At 36.6% G+C, this 16,860-nt stretch overlaps 1 protein-coding gene across 3 annotated transcripts in view; it reads left to right on the forward strand.

The window, feature by feature from the left end:
- The window catches only part of AFF4 (ALF transcription elongation factor 4), a 43,112-nt gene that overhangs the window by 7,788 nt on the left and 18,464 nt on the right, over positions 1 to 16,860 (forward strand). For 2 of the 3 annotated variants that reach the window (XM_085312741.1, XM_085312742.1), the window contains exons 4-12: positions 521 to 565; positions 1,543 to 1,629; positions 8,622 to 8,658; positions 10,248 to 10,296; positions 11,607 to 11,627; positions 12,193 to 12,247; positions 13,244 to 13,281; positions 13,634 to 13,796; positions 13,994 to 14,911. In XM_085312741.1, the coding sequence (XP_085168867.1) occupies positions 521 to 565; positions 1,543 to 1,629; positions 8,622 to 8,658; positions 10,248 to 10,296; positions 11,607 to 11,627; positions 12,193 to 12,247; positions 13,244 to 13,281; positions 13,634 to 13,796; positions 13,994 to 14,911 (1,413 nt within the window). The remainder of the gene's footprint in view (positions 1 to 520; positions 566 to 1,542; positions 1,630 to 8,621; positions 8,659 to 10,247; positions 10,297 to 11,606; positions 11,628 to 12,192; positions 12,248 to 13,243; positions 13,282 to 13,633; positions 13,797 to 13,993; positions 14,912 to 16,860) is intronic. The other variant, XM_085312743.1, reaches the window with a different exon arrangement.

Raw genomic sequence — 16,860 nt, forward strand, 5'->3', positions numbered from 1 at the left:
TAACTTTGCTTCCTTTCTGCTTTTAGCAGTCAGAGATGCAGGAGATTAGTAGTTTCATTACTATTGCTTTCTCTGGTTGTATGCTGTTATGTATATTTTACTTCTTAATACAGTTTATGTCATTACTATGTGTTTACTGTCATGCATTTGAATTTCAGTGGTATACAGTGGCTTCTTCCAGGAACTGAAAGAAAGTTATGATTCTCCTTCCCTTCTCTCCAAAAGTTCTTAACAATGCAGATTGCATAAGATCACTTTAGTTGTCAAGTAAGGAGAAGGAGATGATTGTGTCAGTTTTATAGATCTAATATATTTGCTTTTCATGACTGGATGTGACTCATACCATAAAAATATGGATATATCTGATGTTGCTGAAAAGAATTAGTAAGGTCTGTTTTGTATCAGTATGGAGCCTGTATGAATCATGATAAATTGCAATTTGTTTGTAACTGCTTTTAACTCCTGGGATATTTTAAAGAAAATTTACTTTGAGACATTAATCTTGAGTTTTGATTTTTAGGCATCAGCATCTGGTGATGTGAGTTGTGTGGATGAAATTCTAAAAGTAAGTTTTCTGTACTTTTGTTCATAATGTATTTGCTGAAAATACAAACAYTGCTAAGGAGGTGGAAAGTACTTTGCCAAGGAAGAGTACCATTTTAAATTGCCTCGACTGCAAAGTGTTCAAGGGTTTTTCTGTTACTCCTCTAAGGGAGCTAGACTGGGGAAAAGTTCACAAGATATCAGCTGGAGCAGGACTGTGTGCGAGCTGATCACTGTGCATTGCTGTGTGCACATGATCTTTTGGATACCTCCATAATATTCCTTTTCTTCTCTGCCGCCTCCCTTTAAACTTAACTAGAATGAGCCATTTCTTCCACCAAAGTACAGTTCTGACAATCTAGCATCCTTTTGGATGGTTTTGCTACCTCATGGCAAAACCTTCCCTTCTTTTCTACTTAAGTTATTTTCTCTTAGTCTTGTTTTTCCTCATATGATCCCCTGATCCTATGTCTTTTATTACGAAAGAAGCATCAAATTTCTCCTTGAATATTTCCATAGCTGTTCATTTGCTGTGACCCTCAGTGCTCCGTGTTTCTTGGAGATGATCTGGGTAAATTAATCCCGCCTCAGACATTTGATTTCTCCTATTCCCCAAACTCTATAGGCTTCCCTTTCCACAGGAAGGAAAGAAATGTAGCTCTTTCTACTCCTTTATCCTATGTGCTCTCTTCACAGTCTCTGGCTTCTCCTGCAATTTTTGTTCAGGCCAGTCAGTTTTATTGATCTTAGGCCTTCCTGCTTGCTTTGTTACTGTGTCTTGACTATTTGTTTTCATGGATAACAATTTAAGATTTAGGTTCATGTGTAAAATCTTTTTAGACATTTTAGAAATTAAGATTTGAATATAAAGTTTAGCAAAATGTGAACAATAAACTGAAAGTTGAGGTGCARGATTACAGTTTGAATAAGACTTGTAACTTTAAATCTTTGGACTGCTTTAACTTTGTTAATGGCTTTTTTCTTTTGGTCTGGGTGTAGGAGATGACCCATTCTTGGCCTCCTCCGCTGACTGCTATTCATACACCATGCAAAACAGAACCATCAAAATTTCCTTTTCCAATAAAGGTCAGTGCTGTAGTGAAATACTGAATGTCATTAAAACATGAGTAAGTGCTATTAAAGATCAGGATTTTGGAACTCTTTTAAATTTCATTTTGTGTAGTTATGCGTTTATTTTAGTGATTTGTATCCCTTTATCTWACTTTACAACATAATTTGTCACCAGTAGCCTTTTGGAGAATGTAATTGTTCTTCCTTTGTGTCTCTAGTTTACACACTGCAATCTGCAGAGAGATGTCCTTTTAAGCTTTTTTTTTTCCCATGATTAATACTTTCTTCAGAGTATTTCTGAAGTTTAAAAATGCCACTGAGACTTTTTCCCTGTTAGAGAAGTGCTATGTGCCAATTTTGGTAGGAGCAAGAAAGTGTTGCGTTTACCTTCACCTTGCAGAGTAATGGAGACTGGCTTGTAAATGATAGGAAATTTAAAATACGTGTCTCTGCAAACTGAATTTTCTCATAATTTTGATGTGTATGATTGTTATATTAAATTTTACATTTTTAAATCACAAAAAAAAGTTTTAAAATCAGACATTCTTCTGCAGAAGTTCTCTCAGATCATTTGTCCTGGAAGATCTCTTTCTAACTTCTCATACTCTTAATAGCTACTGAAGTGTTTAAGCTATTAATTCTAAAAAGAAATTAGTCACTCTTTGCTGCTGTTGATGGCTTATAATATGCTTGAGCTGACATCTCTGAGGAAAGAGGAATTCTCATTCTATCTTCTACCCTCTTGCTCTCAGCTGCATGCTCCCACCCTTGGGGCTGGCTCTACCACTTCTGAGACCTTTCTGTCAACTATTCTAACTCACTAAAATGGCAAAGAAATAACCTGAGGTGGTGATGGGGAAATGAAATATTTTTTTTTTCTACTAGATAAGTGATTTGCCTAACTCACAAAAAGTTCTCACGATTGCAAGGGCTTACACAAGGAGAGGAGAAATACAGCAGGGTACTGAGCAGAGAAGTATTACAGTGGCTCAGCTGCCTGTGGAACTGCAGCCTGAAATCTTCTCCATAAGTAGCAGCAGATGTGTCTTATAGGCAGCTTCACAATAGATTTCCCTCTTCCACAATGGCTGCTATTTTCCATTAAAGATACTTAAGTGGAAATGCTAAAGACAACTGTCAGCAAATGAAGCCAAACTGCTGTGTGCTAAGGTGCTTGTCTCAGATAGCTTTCAGTTAAGATGTCAGCTTTGTAAATGACTTGGCTTCAGTCCTCAGGAGGTAAGAGCTAGCCTTTATACCAACAGAGAACAGTTTTAGATGACAGCTGTTTTTAAAGAGCACAGGCTAGGTCTGATATTTTTTTATTTCCCCAGAAGAATGTTGTTATCTATATGCAAAACAGAACATGAATTTTAAGAGAAATTTTCAGTTACAGCATCAGAACTTATTTCTGAAAATGTTGATTGTAGGCTGGAGTGAAAAATGGGTTTTGGCAAGTATGATCAGGAGGCAGATACACCATACACTGTATCCTGTTGTGATGTAAAGCAGACAGAATGTATTGATAAACCTGGCCTTCAAGTTAAAATGATTAGTATCAAAAAATGTATTTGTATTTTCAAATAGATGTATTACCTCATTGCACGTGATTGTACATCATATTTTTAAAAAATGGCATTCTTAAATAAGGTGATGTAAATTTTAATGATCTATTAGTAAGATGTAGCATTCGCCTTGGATCCAAAGTCAGTGGCTGCAAACTTAATAGGTAAGGTTAAACTTTGAGAAATGCAGTTCATGAAAATAYGATGATCCAGAGTTGAAGCACAGACACTTATCTTAAATTGTATCAATCCTTTTTTTTCTAAGGGAAGGAGATATGCAGGTTAAACTAAGTAATTACACTTTCATGATGGAGGGTTACATGGGGTTATTTGGCAAATAAAGTTATCACTGTGTAGACTTGCATCTGTTAAGTCCTCGACTGAGAAATAGTGATAACTTAACATGTAACAGCTGATGGACAAGGATTGCCCACTATTGCACAAATGTCCTAGCTGTTTAGCAACTGCAGCTTACAGCACGGTGTTTTAAGGCAAACCAGAATTGGTGATTGTTTGCCTGAAAATGCAACTCTGTAGTCTRCAGTATCTTGGAAGCTGTTGGGTAGGCAGGGTAGATAGGCAGGGTAGATAGCTGTGGGTAGTAACTTTAGCAAATACAGTTCAGTTTGAGATAGCTGACTCATTCAAGAATTCATATTCTGTTTCCTGTATTTACTGATTACCAGTAAAAGATTTAACTTTACAGTATAATTTTTCTCCAGAGTCAACACATCTCTAAAATAGATTGGGTCACTCTACCCCTAACTTGACACAATTTCAGGCTGTCTGGAAGCTCAGCAAACATGACTGCAAAAAAAAATGCTGTTTATCTTTTTTTTTTAAAGTTATCTTCACAGTCCTATAGGCTGCTCTTTTCTAACCATACAGCGTTGTTTGCTGGTCTCAGTTTTTTGGTTGATCCAAATTGCTCCCCAAAGCAGAAGAGTTCGAAGTGTTTTAAGCAGCTTTTCTCRTGGAGATTTCTGATAAAATCTAACAGTTCTTCTTGTCATGTGAATGGTTTAACTTCACCTTTTTAGCTCTCTCTCTTCTAATGTTAGGATGTTTTTGAATTTGTATTAGAAAGTCAAAGGAGCTCTAATGCATGAAGTAAATATTGAATTATTATTTTTAACATACTAGTTTGACAGAAAGGAGTTCTTTTGTTTTTACAGTTTGTAAGTGTTGGCTATAAGAAAATGTTKTCTTGTGAGCACTGGTAATCGCTTGCAGAAGGTTGGAAAGAGATTTATGTTTAATCCAGGTGATTTACCTTGATAAGCAGTTTTTTAATACAGCTTTCTAAAAGGCTACATTTCCTGATTACTTCTTGGCCAAAGGTCCTAGAAACCGTGCTGTAAATGCACATCCACAAAACTCCTGCAGGTTGATGAAAAGTTAAGTGGTTCAGGTTCTTGTATTTGCCTAGACGTCCCAGAGCTATGGTCTGTCCTGATGTCATCACCTTCTGAGTTGTGTGTTCTTGTCTCAGTGCATCTTGCTTGCTTCTCTCCAGTGGGTTGAAAATGTTGAACGTATGGTACAGTTCTCAGACTTGCTTTTGAAGGCATATCTAGAAACAAGTCTCATTATCTATTTTTTAACATTATAATGAGATTAATAAATATTTTATCTTGCATGCATTACTTTTATTCAGGTTTTATTTCCTATGTTATATAAAATTACAAACTTGAAAATAAACCTCACCTTTTATTGTAAAGAAACAATCCCCAAGTCTTTCCTTGTCAGTGAAGATACTTACTTCACTGCKTTCACTTATTCCTGAACCTTTACATTGCAAGCACCCTGCAGGGTTGGTATGAACTGCTTGATTCTTTAGGCGTTTAACTTAATTTGGGATGAAAGATGTGCAGAAATGTACACTCATTTGTTTGTCATGTGGAGACAAACTATATGAGATTCCATGGTCTTGTTGATGTATGAACAAAACGGTAGATTGTGGTTTTCTAAACCTATCAACCTGGATAGTATTTCTTCACCCAGTTTGCAAAAAAATTCCATTTATGGCTGCTCTGAGCCTTTTGATTTTTTGCCAGCYTTTTTATTCTGTAGTTGCACATCTTAGCCATGGAACTATGTCAAATCCTCTCTCCACATCCAAAGCCTATAATTTCCTCTGCCTTCTCCCCTCTGTCATTCTTGGCAGCAGGATCTTCTCAGAATTCCAGCAARTTAGTGAGCCATAGGCTTGTTTAGCCTGGAACCAGAGCAGAATGCAGCAAACAAAACAGCACAGTGGTTTGCTTTAATCAAGCAGCACTGTTCTAGGAAAGCTTGTTCTCTTTGATACAGTATTTTATTTACAAATAATATCCTGCCGTGTTTCACAGCATTCCTCTTGTGCRGAAGTTTGGTATGCTTTGCCTGAGCACATTAAATTAAGCTCTGTTTGGTGGACCAGTCGATTTTATTTGTGAGATCAGTTGGGATAAAATCACTTTCACTATATGTAGGCAGTGAAGAGCACAAACGGCCTCAAACTCCTGACTGGGACGTTTCAGCATTACTATAAATATATCTAATAATTATCAGATAATCTTTGAATCAGAAGATAAAACTTCAAAGAAAGTTTTATGGATGTTATGAAAAAACTTAGATTCCTGAGTCTTGATAAAAATGTTATCCAACTACCTAATGCTCTATAATTTTATCTTTTTTTTAAAGCCATGGGCTCATGGTCAAAAACTCCAGAGTAAAAAATACTGATGTGTTTATAAAATACACTTAAAAACTCAGCAGCTTCTYAAAGGATGGAAGTTGCTAGTCTCGAAAGCAGCAGTGTATCGTCACTGGCAGGTTTTTTGGCTGCGCACCGGTGCAGTGACCTGCGGGGATCTCGGAARGGTGAATGCTGTCTCCCCGGTTGTTCGGTGTCTGCTCTGTGCGGAAGTTACCATGCAGGGCAGTAGTTAGGTTTGTTGATCCATTGCTAYTGGTACAGGAACTTTTTTTTCTGAGAAATAAAAATGAGAGAACTGATCTGAGATTTTGAGCATTAAATAGAAACGGGTCCCATTTGCCACTACATGCACTGCAGCCAAGCTGGTAGCCTACAGATGTGCATCATGTACCCTGCTGCCGTTCTGTCCAGCTAGCAAGCTTTTTTCTCTCCACAGATTTTGTGTCAGAGTGCAAACTGCAAAGTTTCCTGCTTAAATGTCTTCACTGCCTAACCTCACCAGTCTGTTATTGTTAGGGTAAAAGGATTTCCTTCCTTTGAGTTGTTTTTAATTTCTTCTTTCTGAACTGGCTCTCTAGAAGATACTGCTGTAAATATCTTTGGAGTTGAAAGTATACTTTTTTCCTCTCTTTCTTTCTTTTTCTTTCTTGTTTTTTTTTTAACTGAATTTCTTAAAGAAATATGTACTGAAAGATGAAACAAATGGCGAGGTTTTAGGAAAAAGTTGCGCGTTTAAACATAACACCTCATTAAAGTGCGCTTAACTGAAACCGTGCCCTGTGCCTTTGAAATAGGAAGTAACTAAAGTGAGTAATTAGCCAGACGCTTTCCGTAGAATTTGAGTCGTACGTCAGTAAGGACGGGTGCCAGTTCCTCTTCGTGTGCGCAGCCCAGCACCGTTGCTCTGTAATGTGATGTTTGAACAGTATTTGCTCTTTGCTTCCTTTTTGAATTACAGTTCATTGGTCTTGTAAACCTCAGTTGATTGTCGAAAAAAGGAGATTGGGGAATCACACTTGCTCTCTCTGTATCTATGTAAAAGAGAAAAATCAGTCTATTTTAAAGGAAGCATAACTGCTGCTTTCTGTTAAGTCACAAGACAACTTCCAATTTCATCTTCTTTTTGCATTTTAAACATACACTAATTTCATTTTTATTATYCCTTCTGTTTGCTTGAGTAGTAAAGATTAGAGGCATTTGAAAGACCTTAGAATGAAAATTTCTGGTAAATTGTTTATTTTTGAAAGAAGTGATATAGCCTGCTTTGTAGACTATCAAAGAAATACTTGTTCAATGCACTATTTCAGTGGCTTTCAATTTTGAAAAAAAAGTTAAAGGAAATTCAAAATATCTAGTGTACTTTGCTATGCAAAGCTTTTATGTGTTTAAAAAAAAATGTAAGTTTTTGCAAAATATGTATTTAACTGCTGTACTTAACCAAGTTGGCTGTTTGGAGAGATGCATACTAAAAAAACCTGCAACTCTTTGTTGAATTATTATTCTGGTTTGCTATTGGCAAAGTGTTTGAGTAAAATATGTGTATAAAACTTCATGAGTTGAGTCAAGTACTTTCAATTTTTATTTATAGAGTCAGCATTTGTCCTCATTTTAAAATGAGGTCAGGCAGGAAGATGCTATTGAAATACAGCGTTCTAGCTTAGAAGTCAGCTTTTGGTAACTTGATAGCCTCTGCTTTTCTGTTTGTTAAAACAATATTTTACTTTTTAAATAAATATGATAATATTTTACTTTTTAAATAAATATGATACTATTTTACTTTTTAAATAAATATGATAATATTTTACTTTTTAAATAAATATGATAATATTATACTGTATTTTGGGAGATGAAATAAGGTTTCCTGGAAGTGGAATACTGAGATGCTAAAATTTGCAAAGCTTGATCTTTCAGAGGTAGATTTGTAGGTAATGGGTTCATAATATATCAAAGGAAATTATGTATTATTAGTTATTGTACAAATGATTTGTTTGACTGCATGAATATTTGGCCTTATCTGGGGTAGCTGGGGAATGAAAAGCATGTTAGTGAGCTGTACCTGCTTGCACTCCACCTACCCAGGAGCTCCGTGTGCAGGCATCGTGACAGCAGGTATCAGGCGCAAGTGTTTGTGCAGAGCTGTTCAGGTTAAGATTTGTTGTCTCTAATGCTCTCTTATAGCTGAGATTTTGGGTTTTTTTCCTAATAATAACTTCTCACTATACTAATTACTTGTCCACCAAAATATTGTACAGGTATGAGAAAAGATAAATGCAGAGAATAGAAATGAAAATAAATACAGATTGACAAGAAGGCTTTTCCATGTGTAAGGAAAGTGAAAAAAAAAAAACCCATAGTGAACAGCTTCTGTGTCTGTGCTGAACATGTGCATAAAGGTAGGATTTGTGGAAGCTGCACAGGGATTGCACAGTTTCAGATGTCGTGCAAYGCAACTACATAGGGCCTTTCTTACAACAGAAGAGCAGGGACAGAGATGCTGAGGTGGAGARATGTAAAGCCTTCTGAAAGCTACTCATGCTGCTTCCTTGATATATGTACATTAGTGGCTGGTAAAAGGAGTTGGGGCTCAGATAAAGAATCAGTTGTCAGTCGTTGTTGATTTTGTTTCGTTTTGCTTGTTTTTGATGTTAGTGGAGAAACACTTTAAGTGGAGAAAATAGCTTGATTTTTGATGTGCTGAAATCCCCTTTGAAAAAAAATTTTGTGATCTTTTTTCCCCTTAGGACACTCAACAGTCCAGTTTTGGCACTGGAGAGCAGAGTAAGTATATTAAATTCCTTTAAAACATGTTGAATATTTTTGTTGTGATTCATTATTCTTAATATCCCTTAGGATATAAGGCTCTTTAGAGAATGAGGTTTTCCAAACTGGTCATAGGATGAAGTTTTAAGCTGAGACTTTCCATACTTTCTCAAGTTTTAACCTATAAAACAATTATTTGGTTTTCTTTCATGTTTTGTGTTGGGATCTTGAAAGTTATGACCAAGTTGCAAGGTTGTTTACTATCTTCTAGAAAAAATATGCATCTTTAAGTTACAATGTTTTCTAATTCTTGGTAAGTTGCCTCTGTGGTTGTTCTAATTGAAAATAGATGCATGTTTGGGGGGGAGAGTCAACAAAGAACCCCCACCCTTATTTAAAAAAAAACGAACAAACAAACCTTAATCCCTGCTTGTGGACATGTTAGAAAGACTGCATGTGTTTACATTTTGATAGAAAAAGCACCTTCCGTTTTCTCTTTCATCTTGTTCCTGTTTACTTTGAGGATATAAAATCAAAAGARAGAACTCCTGAAGAGCCAGTATAGTAATACACTTAGTAACATATTTATGTTTCTTGTCTCAGAACACATTTCCAAATTTTAGACAAAAGCAGGTCTTATTCCTCTTTACCTTTATTTTGAATATTATTGAAATGAGTAAGTTAACACAGGTAGTACACCTGCTGAAATTGAAATAGGTTTGTGCTATTGTCTTCCAGAAGTCTTCCACTTCCTCCCTAAGTGATTAAACAGATTAAATAGTAAAAGCAGAGTGGTTATTTTTAGATGTTCCCAAGTAGCTTACTGTAAACACCTAATACGGTGGGGAATTAAGGAAACAAATTAGAGCTTAATTCCATAATACTAAACCATAGACTTATTGGAACATCGGATCTTTAGGTGTCTATATAGAGACAAACTTAATCAAAACATAGAAAAACATAGAACCACTTTTCCACTTCTGTTTGAATTTTCTGGGGAACTTTCAATAGCCTCAGTTCTTGTTGCTGTTGTACTACACTTCGCAACCTATCAGAAGTTTAAAAAGAAAAAAGAGAGAGAGGAGGGGAGGTAGGAAGAAAAACTTAAAATGAAAAGCATGTTATATATTCTCATTTCAAGAACTGGTTTATGAGTTTGCTTTGTGGCTTTAAAGATTGCTCATCTGCTAAAAAGCTGAGTAGGGATGCTGAAACGAGTCGGAACTTGACAGGCTGATCTATATCCCATGTGCTGCCTCTAGAAGACAATAGATTAATCTAGATAGAAGCAAAACAACTCTTCACACCATTCAAAATAAATTCTACATGTATTGGTTTTGACAGCAATGATTTAAATAATTTTGTAGATTTATATTCTGTTCTTGATTAAATTGCTTGCTATGTTTAGCACTTTGTCACTGCATCCGTTCGCTTGTTCAGTCTGTGACAGCTTGTACCTGGCTGCAGCTAGTTATTAGTTTCTCCTGTTTATTCAGCCATTCTTCATTTTGTTTATCTAGGGCTGTTTATCTCTGGCAACTTTGGAGTGGCGTATTTTCCTGGGTCAATCTCAAACCATGTATTTCTTTTTTTCTTTTTTCATTTAGAAAGATACAATCCTTCATCAAAAGCATCCAATGGTCATCAATCCAAATCGTAAGTGGCTGTTGAAAGAATTCAGTTGTTTGAGAAATGTTATCTGAAGATGCATGTTATTTTTACTTTATTTTTTTAAGAAATTTGGAAAATAGCTATTCCCCTGTTACTAGAATAAACTACTTCTTGCACAGACTTCTTAGCATACTTCTTGACTGACAGGAAAAAAGGATCACATTCTTTAAACAAGAGTTTTCGGGGGCGGTAGACACTGGCRTGTTGGTGCGAGTAAGAAATATGCTGTGTCCTCTTCTGATTCTTCTGTTTTCCTGTCCGTTAGTTACCAGGGTAGGCATGTGAGGGTTGTGCCGAGGAACTGGCTTGGGAAGTGCATTGACGCCGGTGTGGCAGAGCGGAGAGGGATGGGACCAGCTTGGCGTTGTCAGGGAGAGGATGAGAAACGCTTTCACATTTAGGGGAGATAGTAAACTACGTTTGTTGGGATCTGATTAAGTTTGTACTCAGTCTCCTAACTGACTAACAAGTACTTTAATAAAAGTACACAACATTATACTTTTTCCATTGTACAATTGCCAAGAAAAAAAATAATGGGAAGATTCTAAGTGACTGTAGTCTGCTATCTTTCTTGTACGTGAAAATCCAGTGCACACTGTTCAGAGATCATTACCAAACGAGAATGTCCGTGGCAATAAAGTTGTAGCACCTGGTTGTGTGTTTAATGAAAGTGATTGTAGATTCAGAAAACTGACAATTTTAAGTTAAAACACTTCTAATGTAATCGCAAAATGAAATTACGTCTGCTCCTCTGTGTATGTGTTACAGTATTAAGATTAAAAAGCATGTGACCAATGAGATGGGAAAAGAAACACAACAAAAAACTCCTTGAAATATTGTAGATTTACTGGCAGTTTCCCAAAAATATGCTGTTTAAGACAATGCTTATGTACAGCCTGTTCAATAAGTGATAGAAATAGGAGTTCACCATTTTGGTTTTGCTTTTGTCACAGCAATAGCGCGTCACGTATAGAGGAACTGTGCTACTTCTATAACTGGAGAATGTGAGAACATCTAAAAGGGAGACATAATATTGGACACTCACTGAATCAGGCTGTGTAGAAAGGTGGATGAGAAGATATTTACTGTCACTGTACAATTTTAAATAAAAAAGCTATTGTGCTCTTTGTGAAAATTAAAAAAATCTTTTGCAAAAAGATAACAATGAAAAATATAGTGAGACTTCGACCCTAGATGTCAGTGTTTCTTTTCAGATTTTCAGTAGAACAGCCGTACTGTGAAACTTCTACTCAGATGTGTTAGACTTTTAATCCTTTCTCATTTTCTTTCTCCAGATGTGAATCGAACCAGACAGAGTAAGATGTTTTATTTTTGTAATCAAAGATATTTTTTGATAAGCACAAAGACCCCATACCATGCTACATATTTTCAGTATATTCATTCATTTTCAACATTGTGAAATAGTGTATGTATGTATTAATAGCATAAATAATAATTATAGTTTCAAATAATAATGGAAAAGTTACAGTTTAGAGTAGTTATGCTGTCCTCACAAGATAGGAAACAGTACTAGCCACTGGTGTTACCTTCCTTAACTCTTTTGAAAATAATATTCTTGGCATTGTGTGCAAGAAGGTAAACATACACATTTTATTCTCTCCTGTATTAGTAAAATGTGTCAGATTTCCTTGCAAAATTTAACTGAATGGACTAATGAGTCAAAATATTAAAATCCTTCTCTAAAGAATGACTTAACTCACCATTCTTAAATGTTGAAATGTTTTAGAATGGTATCCTGTGGTTTTCACCCCCGCAGCCTACTCTATAGTGTAAACAATAGCATGTTGGAATATAGATGGATGCTTTGAAAGTAATTAAAGTATGTGGAAAAACTTGTCTCACTTTCTCCCTTTTACTTAGTATGCTGAAAGATGACTTAAAACTTAGCAGTAGTGAAGACAGCGATGGAGAGCAGGTATGTTCCTTTGATATCAAAGTTTCAGAAAAACATAATGATTACATTCACTGTTGGATAACTCAGCAGTGTTCAGTACTGCAAGAGCAAACTGAGGAGCAAAACTCCAAGAGGAAATTTATGACTAAGAAATTAGAATCAAATAGAGTTTAGATGAACTTCAGGTATTCCAAAACATAGTTTGTAATKATCTGTGTTGCAGAAGCAACACATTTGTAACTGGACACTGTGGTGTTCTTTTACTAGTTTCAAATGGACTTTCTGCGAACATAACATGGGAATAGACTGTACTTTAAAAAGCATGTAATGGCCTGCCGTTTAAAAATAGTACCTTTCATATTCTGACRTGCTGGCTAAAGATCATGCGTTAGTAAGAAGGGACTGACATGATGATAAGGTCTACTGTGTGTATGTTCTACTACCAATCGTTTTCTCTAATTGGAGGTATAGCAGCACCTTTGTTTTCATGGAGAAGTCTGTTTTTAATCTTTGTCAATATTAACTTTCTACAGTGTGTCTGAGAATTGGCATTCAGAATGCTAAATCAAAAATACCTGTAGGGTCTGTGCTACAAAGCAGCAGTCCACATTTCCCTCTCCCATGTGGAAAACTTTAAGATAGTGCATTTAGTTGATTAAATAATATTGTGGGCCTCTCAGGAAGCACCCTGGAAAACTTTGAATTGTCTGATTCAAAAAGATGGAAACATGCTTTTATGGAGCAGAGGAAACAGGAATTCTTAGAGCTCTAGTTAGAATAGTAATTTATTCAGAAAATAGTAATTTATGGTAAAAACTCAGGGAAGATGAGATTTGTTTTTCTTTCTGTACAAGAAAAATACTGACATTTGTATATGACTGCAAAGTGCTGTTTAAGGTGCTATTCARGCTGAATATTTTAAAATTTAGAAGCTCTAAATTGACACTGTGCACTTTAATGGTATATACAGTTCTAAAGTAACTTCTAGAAGCTTCATATTCTTTTCCTTTATTACAGGACTGTGATAAGACGGTGCCAAGGAGCACACCTGGAAGGTAGGCATTCCTGGTGGATTGCAGCATAGAAAACAAAGTGATGATATTCAGTCAGCACTCTTAACTTGATCTCACTGTTAAAATCCRTGTTCATTTTGTGTTTAAAACAAAAGGGGATTAAAATTTAATCATTGATTAAATAGCATATTCCCTACAAATTATACTARACCAATGGGGGAAGGGAAGAAAAAGCAGAAAGGCCTTTGTTTCAGGATAGTTACTGTGTTTCATTATGTTGAATTTTCTCCTGTTAWTTAAAATATTAGATTCTATTTCTGCTACTGGAAGGACTTCTAGGATGTATTTGTGCCTTGGGTTGTGTTTGTTTATTTTTCTTTATTTCTGTTTTCAGTAATTCTGAACCTTCACAGCATAACAGTGAAGGAGCAGAYAATTCTAGGGATGATTCGAGCAGCCATAGTGGATCTGAAAGCAGTTCAGGATCTGACTCTGAAAGTGAAAGCAGTTCCAGTGATAGTGAAGCTAATGAACCATCACAGAGTGCATCCCCTGAGGTAGGGTTTGAGATGAAGAAAAAGAAAACTGTATAATTCATACCTTACGTTCAGCAAGCTGCATTTCAATCATTATTGCTCTCAAGTGTTCTGGTGCATCTCTTGCTTTACCATGCAGCACATGTAGGTATCCTGGGGAAAAGATAGAAGTGAGAAATATTTGTATCTAATGCTATTTTTTTCTTATTTGATTTTAGCCAGAGCCACCACCAACAAACAAGTGGCAACTGGATAACTGGTTGAACAAAGTTAATCCGCATAAAGTATCACCAGCTTCTTCTGTGGACAGCAATATCCCATCCTCACAAGGCTACAAAAAAGAGGGACGGGATCAGGGGGCAGGAAGCGGATATACTGATCAAAGCGGATCCAAGGATTCTGTTTCTTCTACGCCTGGACGAGATTCCAAACCCACCCAAAAGGGCTCAGAGAGCAGTCGTGGCAGGCAGAAATCACCTGCCCAGAGTGACAGCTCAACGCAGAGGAGGACTGTAGGTAAAAAACAGCCCAAGAAGGCAGAAAAGACATCTGTTGAAGAGCCTAGAGGGGGTCTTAAAATAGAAAGTGAAACCCCAGTAGACATGGCAACAAATATACCTTCGAATAGGCATAAGGCAGCCACAAAAGGTTCCAGAAAACCTAATATAAAGAAAGAGCCCAAATCTTCCCCTCGGCCTACGATAGAGAAAAAGAAATATAAAGCTTCAAGTAAATCTGCCCAGAAATCCAGGGAATTCATAGAAACAGATACCTCATCCTCTGATTCAGATGAAAATGAGAGCCTGCCTCCTTCATCACAAACACCCAAATACTCTGAGAGCAATAGGACTCCTGTTAAATCTTCCATGGAGGAGGATGACAGCTTTTTTCGGCAAAGAATGTTCTCTCCTATGGAAGAGAAAGAGCTTCTTTCACCACTCAGTGATCCTGATGAAAGGTACCCACTTATTGTGAAGATTGACCTGAGCCTCTTATCCAGAATACCAGGGAAGCCTTACAAGGATGCTGACGCACCCAAAGTGGAAAAGAAAAATGTGCCAGAGAAGCATGCAAGAGAATCTCAGAAGCAGCCATCTGACAAAAATTCTACAAAAGGCAAAAGGAAACATAAGCAGGTGACCAGTTTTGTAGACAAAAGTTTATTATCTCAGCCTCTTAGTGGMTTACTGCTGAGGTAAATTGTATAGTCCAAAAACCCAGATTATGCCTCAATGCAGCAACTCCTCTGCTCAGTTTAGGAGATGATTCTGATTAGCTATTGTGTATAGACCAGAGTGATAATTCCTGTGCCACTATAATAAGGATGAGTGAGATTGAGATTTTCTTTTGGAGTGAAGAGGGAAAGGAAGAGAGTTGTGTCTGTAAGAGTGCTAGCRCTGCAGCCAGAGCTCATGGAAGCAGCCCAACTCCTGCAGCTCTATCTAGCCTACAGCAGTGTTAAGCCAGTTTGAGTCCTACAGTCCTGCTCTATCACACCTTYGCTTGAGCTGGCACTAGTCCCTGTTGCACTGCAGGCCAGCTCAAGGAGTAGATCCAGCTGGTATCTCACCTGGCAAAAAAAGAAATCAGTTTTCAGCTGAATCAGGGCCCTGAAGCAGTGTATTATTCAATTGCATGAGAGCTAGTGCCAGAACTAGGGATGGGGCAGAAATGAAACTGGGGCATGGCTGCAGAAACCATAACCTTCAGAGTGCTGTTTCACTAGGAACACAGATAYTGCTTCTTAATGGTATTCTATCTTCTCAATTTTTAAAATCTTTTCAACTATAAAAAGAGGTTGGAATCCCTGAAGGCATTAAAATGGGCAAGGATTAATGGGGGAACTAAGTAGGAGTAGTAGTATTAGGAACAAAAGTTGGTGAATAGTGGTTGGTAGTGTCATTTTAAAACTGCCTTCTAAAAGGCTGAACTGAAAATATCCAATAAGGAGCAAACCTGTTATGACTGCAAGATAGACTCAGTGATGCAATGAGTTTTGATAAATTTCTGATTTCCATGAAATGAGATGAGGWCTGTGAAGCCAGCCTTCAGGGATTTAAAACATGTTCATGCTAATCTGGATTTCATTCTGAAATTTTAGTTTTGGCAGGGATTTGGCAATGGTTGTAAGGTAGATTGTTGTTTTTGTTGTCGGAAGATTAGATGATATCATCCAGAGAGTCATTTGATTCCAGAGGAGACAGAAAGCAATTTTAGTTAACCTAGCTTTTGTACTGAGCAATCTAAATAAAATTTATCACTTCTGAGGAGTTGGTGTCATCTAGGAGACTTGACATGTAACTGCAAAAAAGGTTTATTCTATACTATTCAGAGCTAACATTCCTTTTTTTCCTCTGKGTAAGGAAATTAAGCAAGGAAGTATAGAGTGTTTTTTTTTTCTTTAAGTAAAAACAGGAATAACTCTGACCAAGTAGGAACAATGGTTGTTTTTTTTTTCTAAGTGTTACTGTATAATTCCTATTATTTGTGGGAATGCACTCAGGTGCTCCAATGGCTCTAAATATAGTGACTTCTATTTCTTTGACCAATTATGCCTTTCAATTCACATTTGGAGTTATAGTGTTAAAGATCTGTGCTCTTACATTTGAAAAATAAGTCTTTGGTAGGACCAATTAAATTTAGACTTTATCCCTGCAAATAGTCTGGTGGTTAATCAGTCTGAATTTGCAGCTTGCTTGGATGCTTGTTGGTGCAGTCCACAGAAGATGCAAGCCTGTTCATGAAGCAACTAAAGAAGAAACACCCTTTCCCWCACCCATCCAGTTTTCAGATTTGTGGGTGCTGTGTAAAGTTATGCAACTCTGTCACCACTTGATTTCTAAACATTATTTGCTAATATTTCYTTGATCATGGCTTGCAGAGTTGCAGTATCAGTGTAACAAAAATGAAACCTTTTGCTTTTGAATCTGGGTTATCTTACCAGATGACTTATAGTRTGAGACCCTATTTTCCATTTAATTTATTGTGTTTCCACTTCCAGTGCATGTTGAATGAAAACAATTTAGAAATTCATCTTCAGAACACTTTGACTTTAGAATTAAATTTATGTTAAAGATCTAGTCTT

Source organism: Rhea americana, unplaced genomic scaffold (assembly GCF_003343005.1).
Source record: "Rhea americana isolate MKP2758 unplaced genomic scaffold, rheAme1 scaffold_37, whole genome shotgun sequence".
In the NCBI taxonomy this organism is placed as follows: Eukaryota; Metazoa; Chordata; class Aves; order Rheiformes; family Rheidae; genus Rhea; species Rhea americana.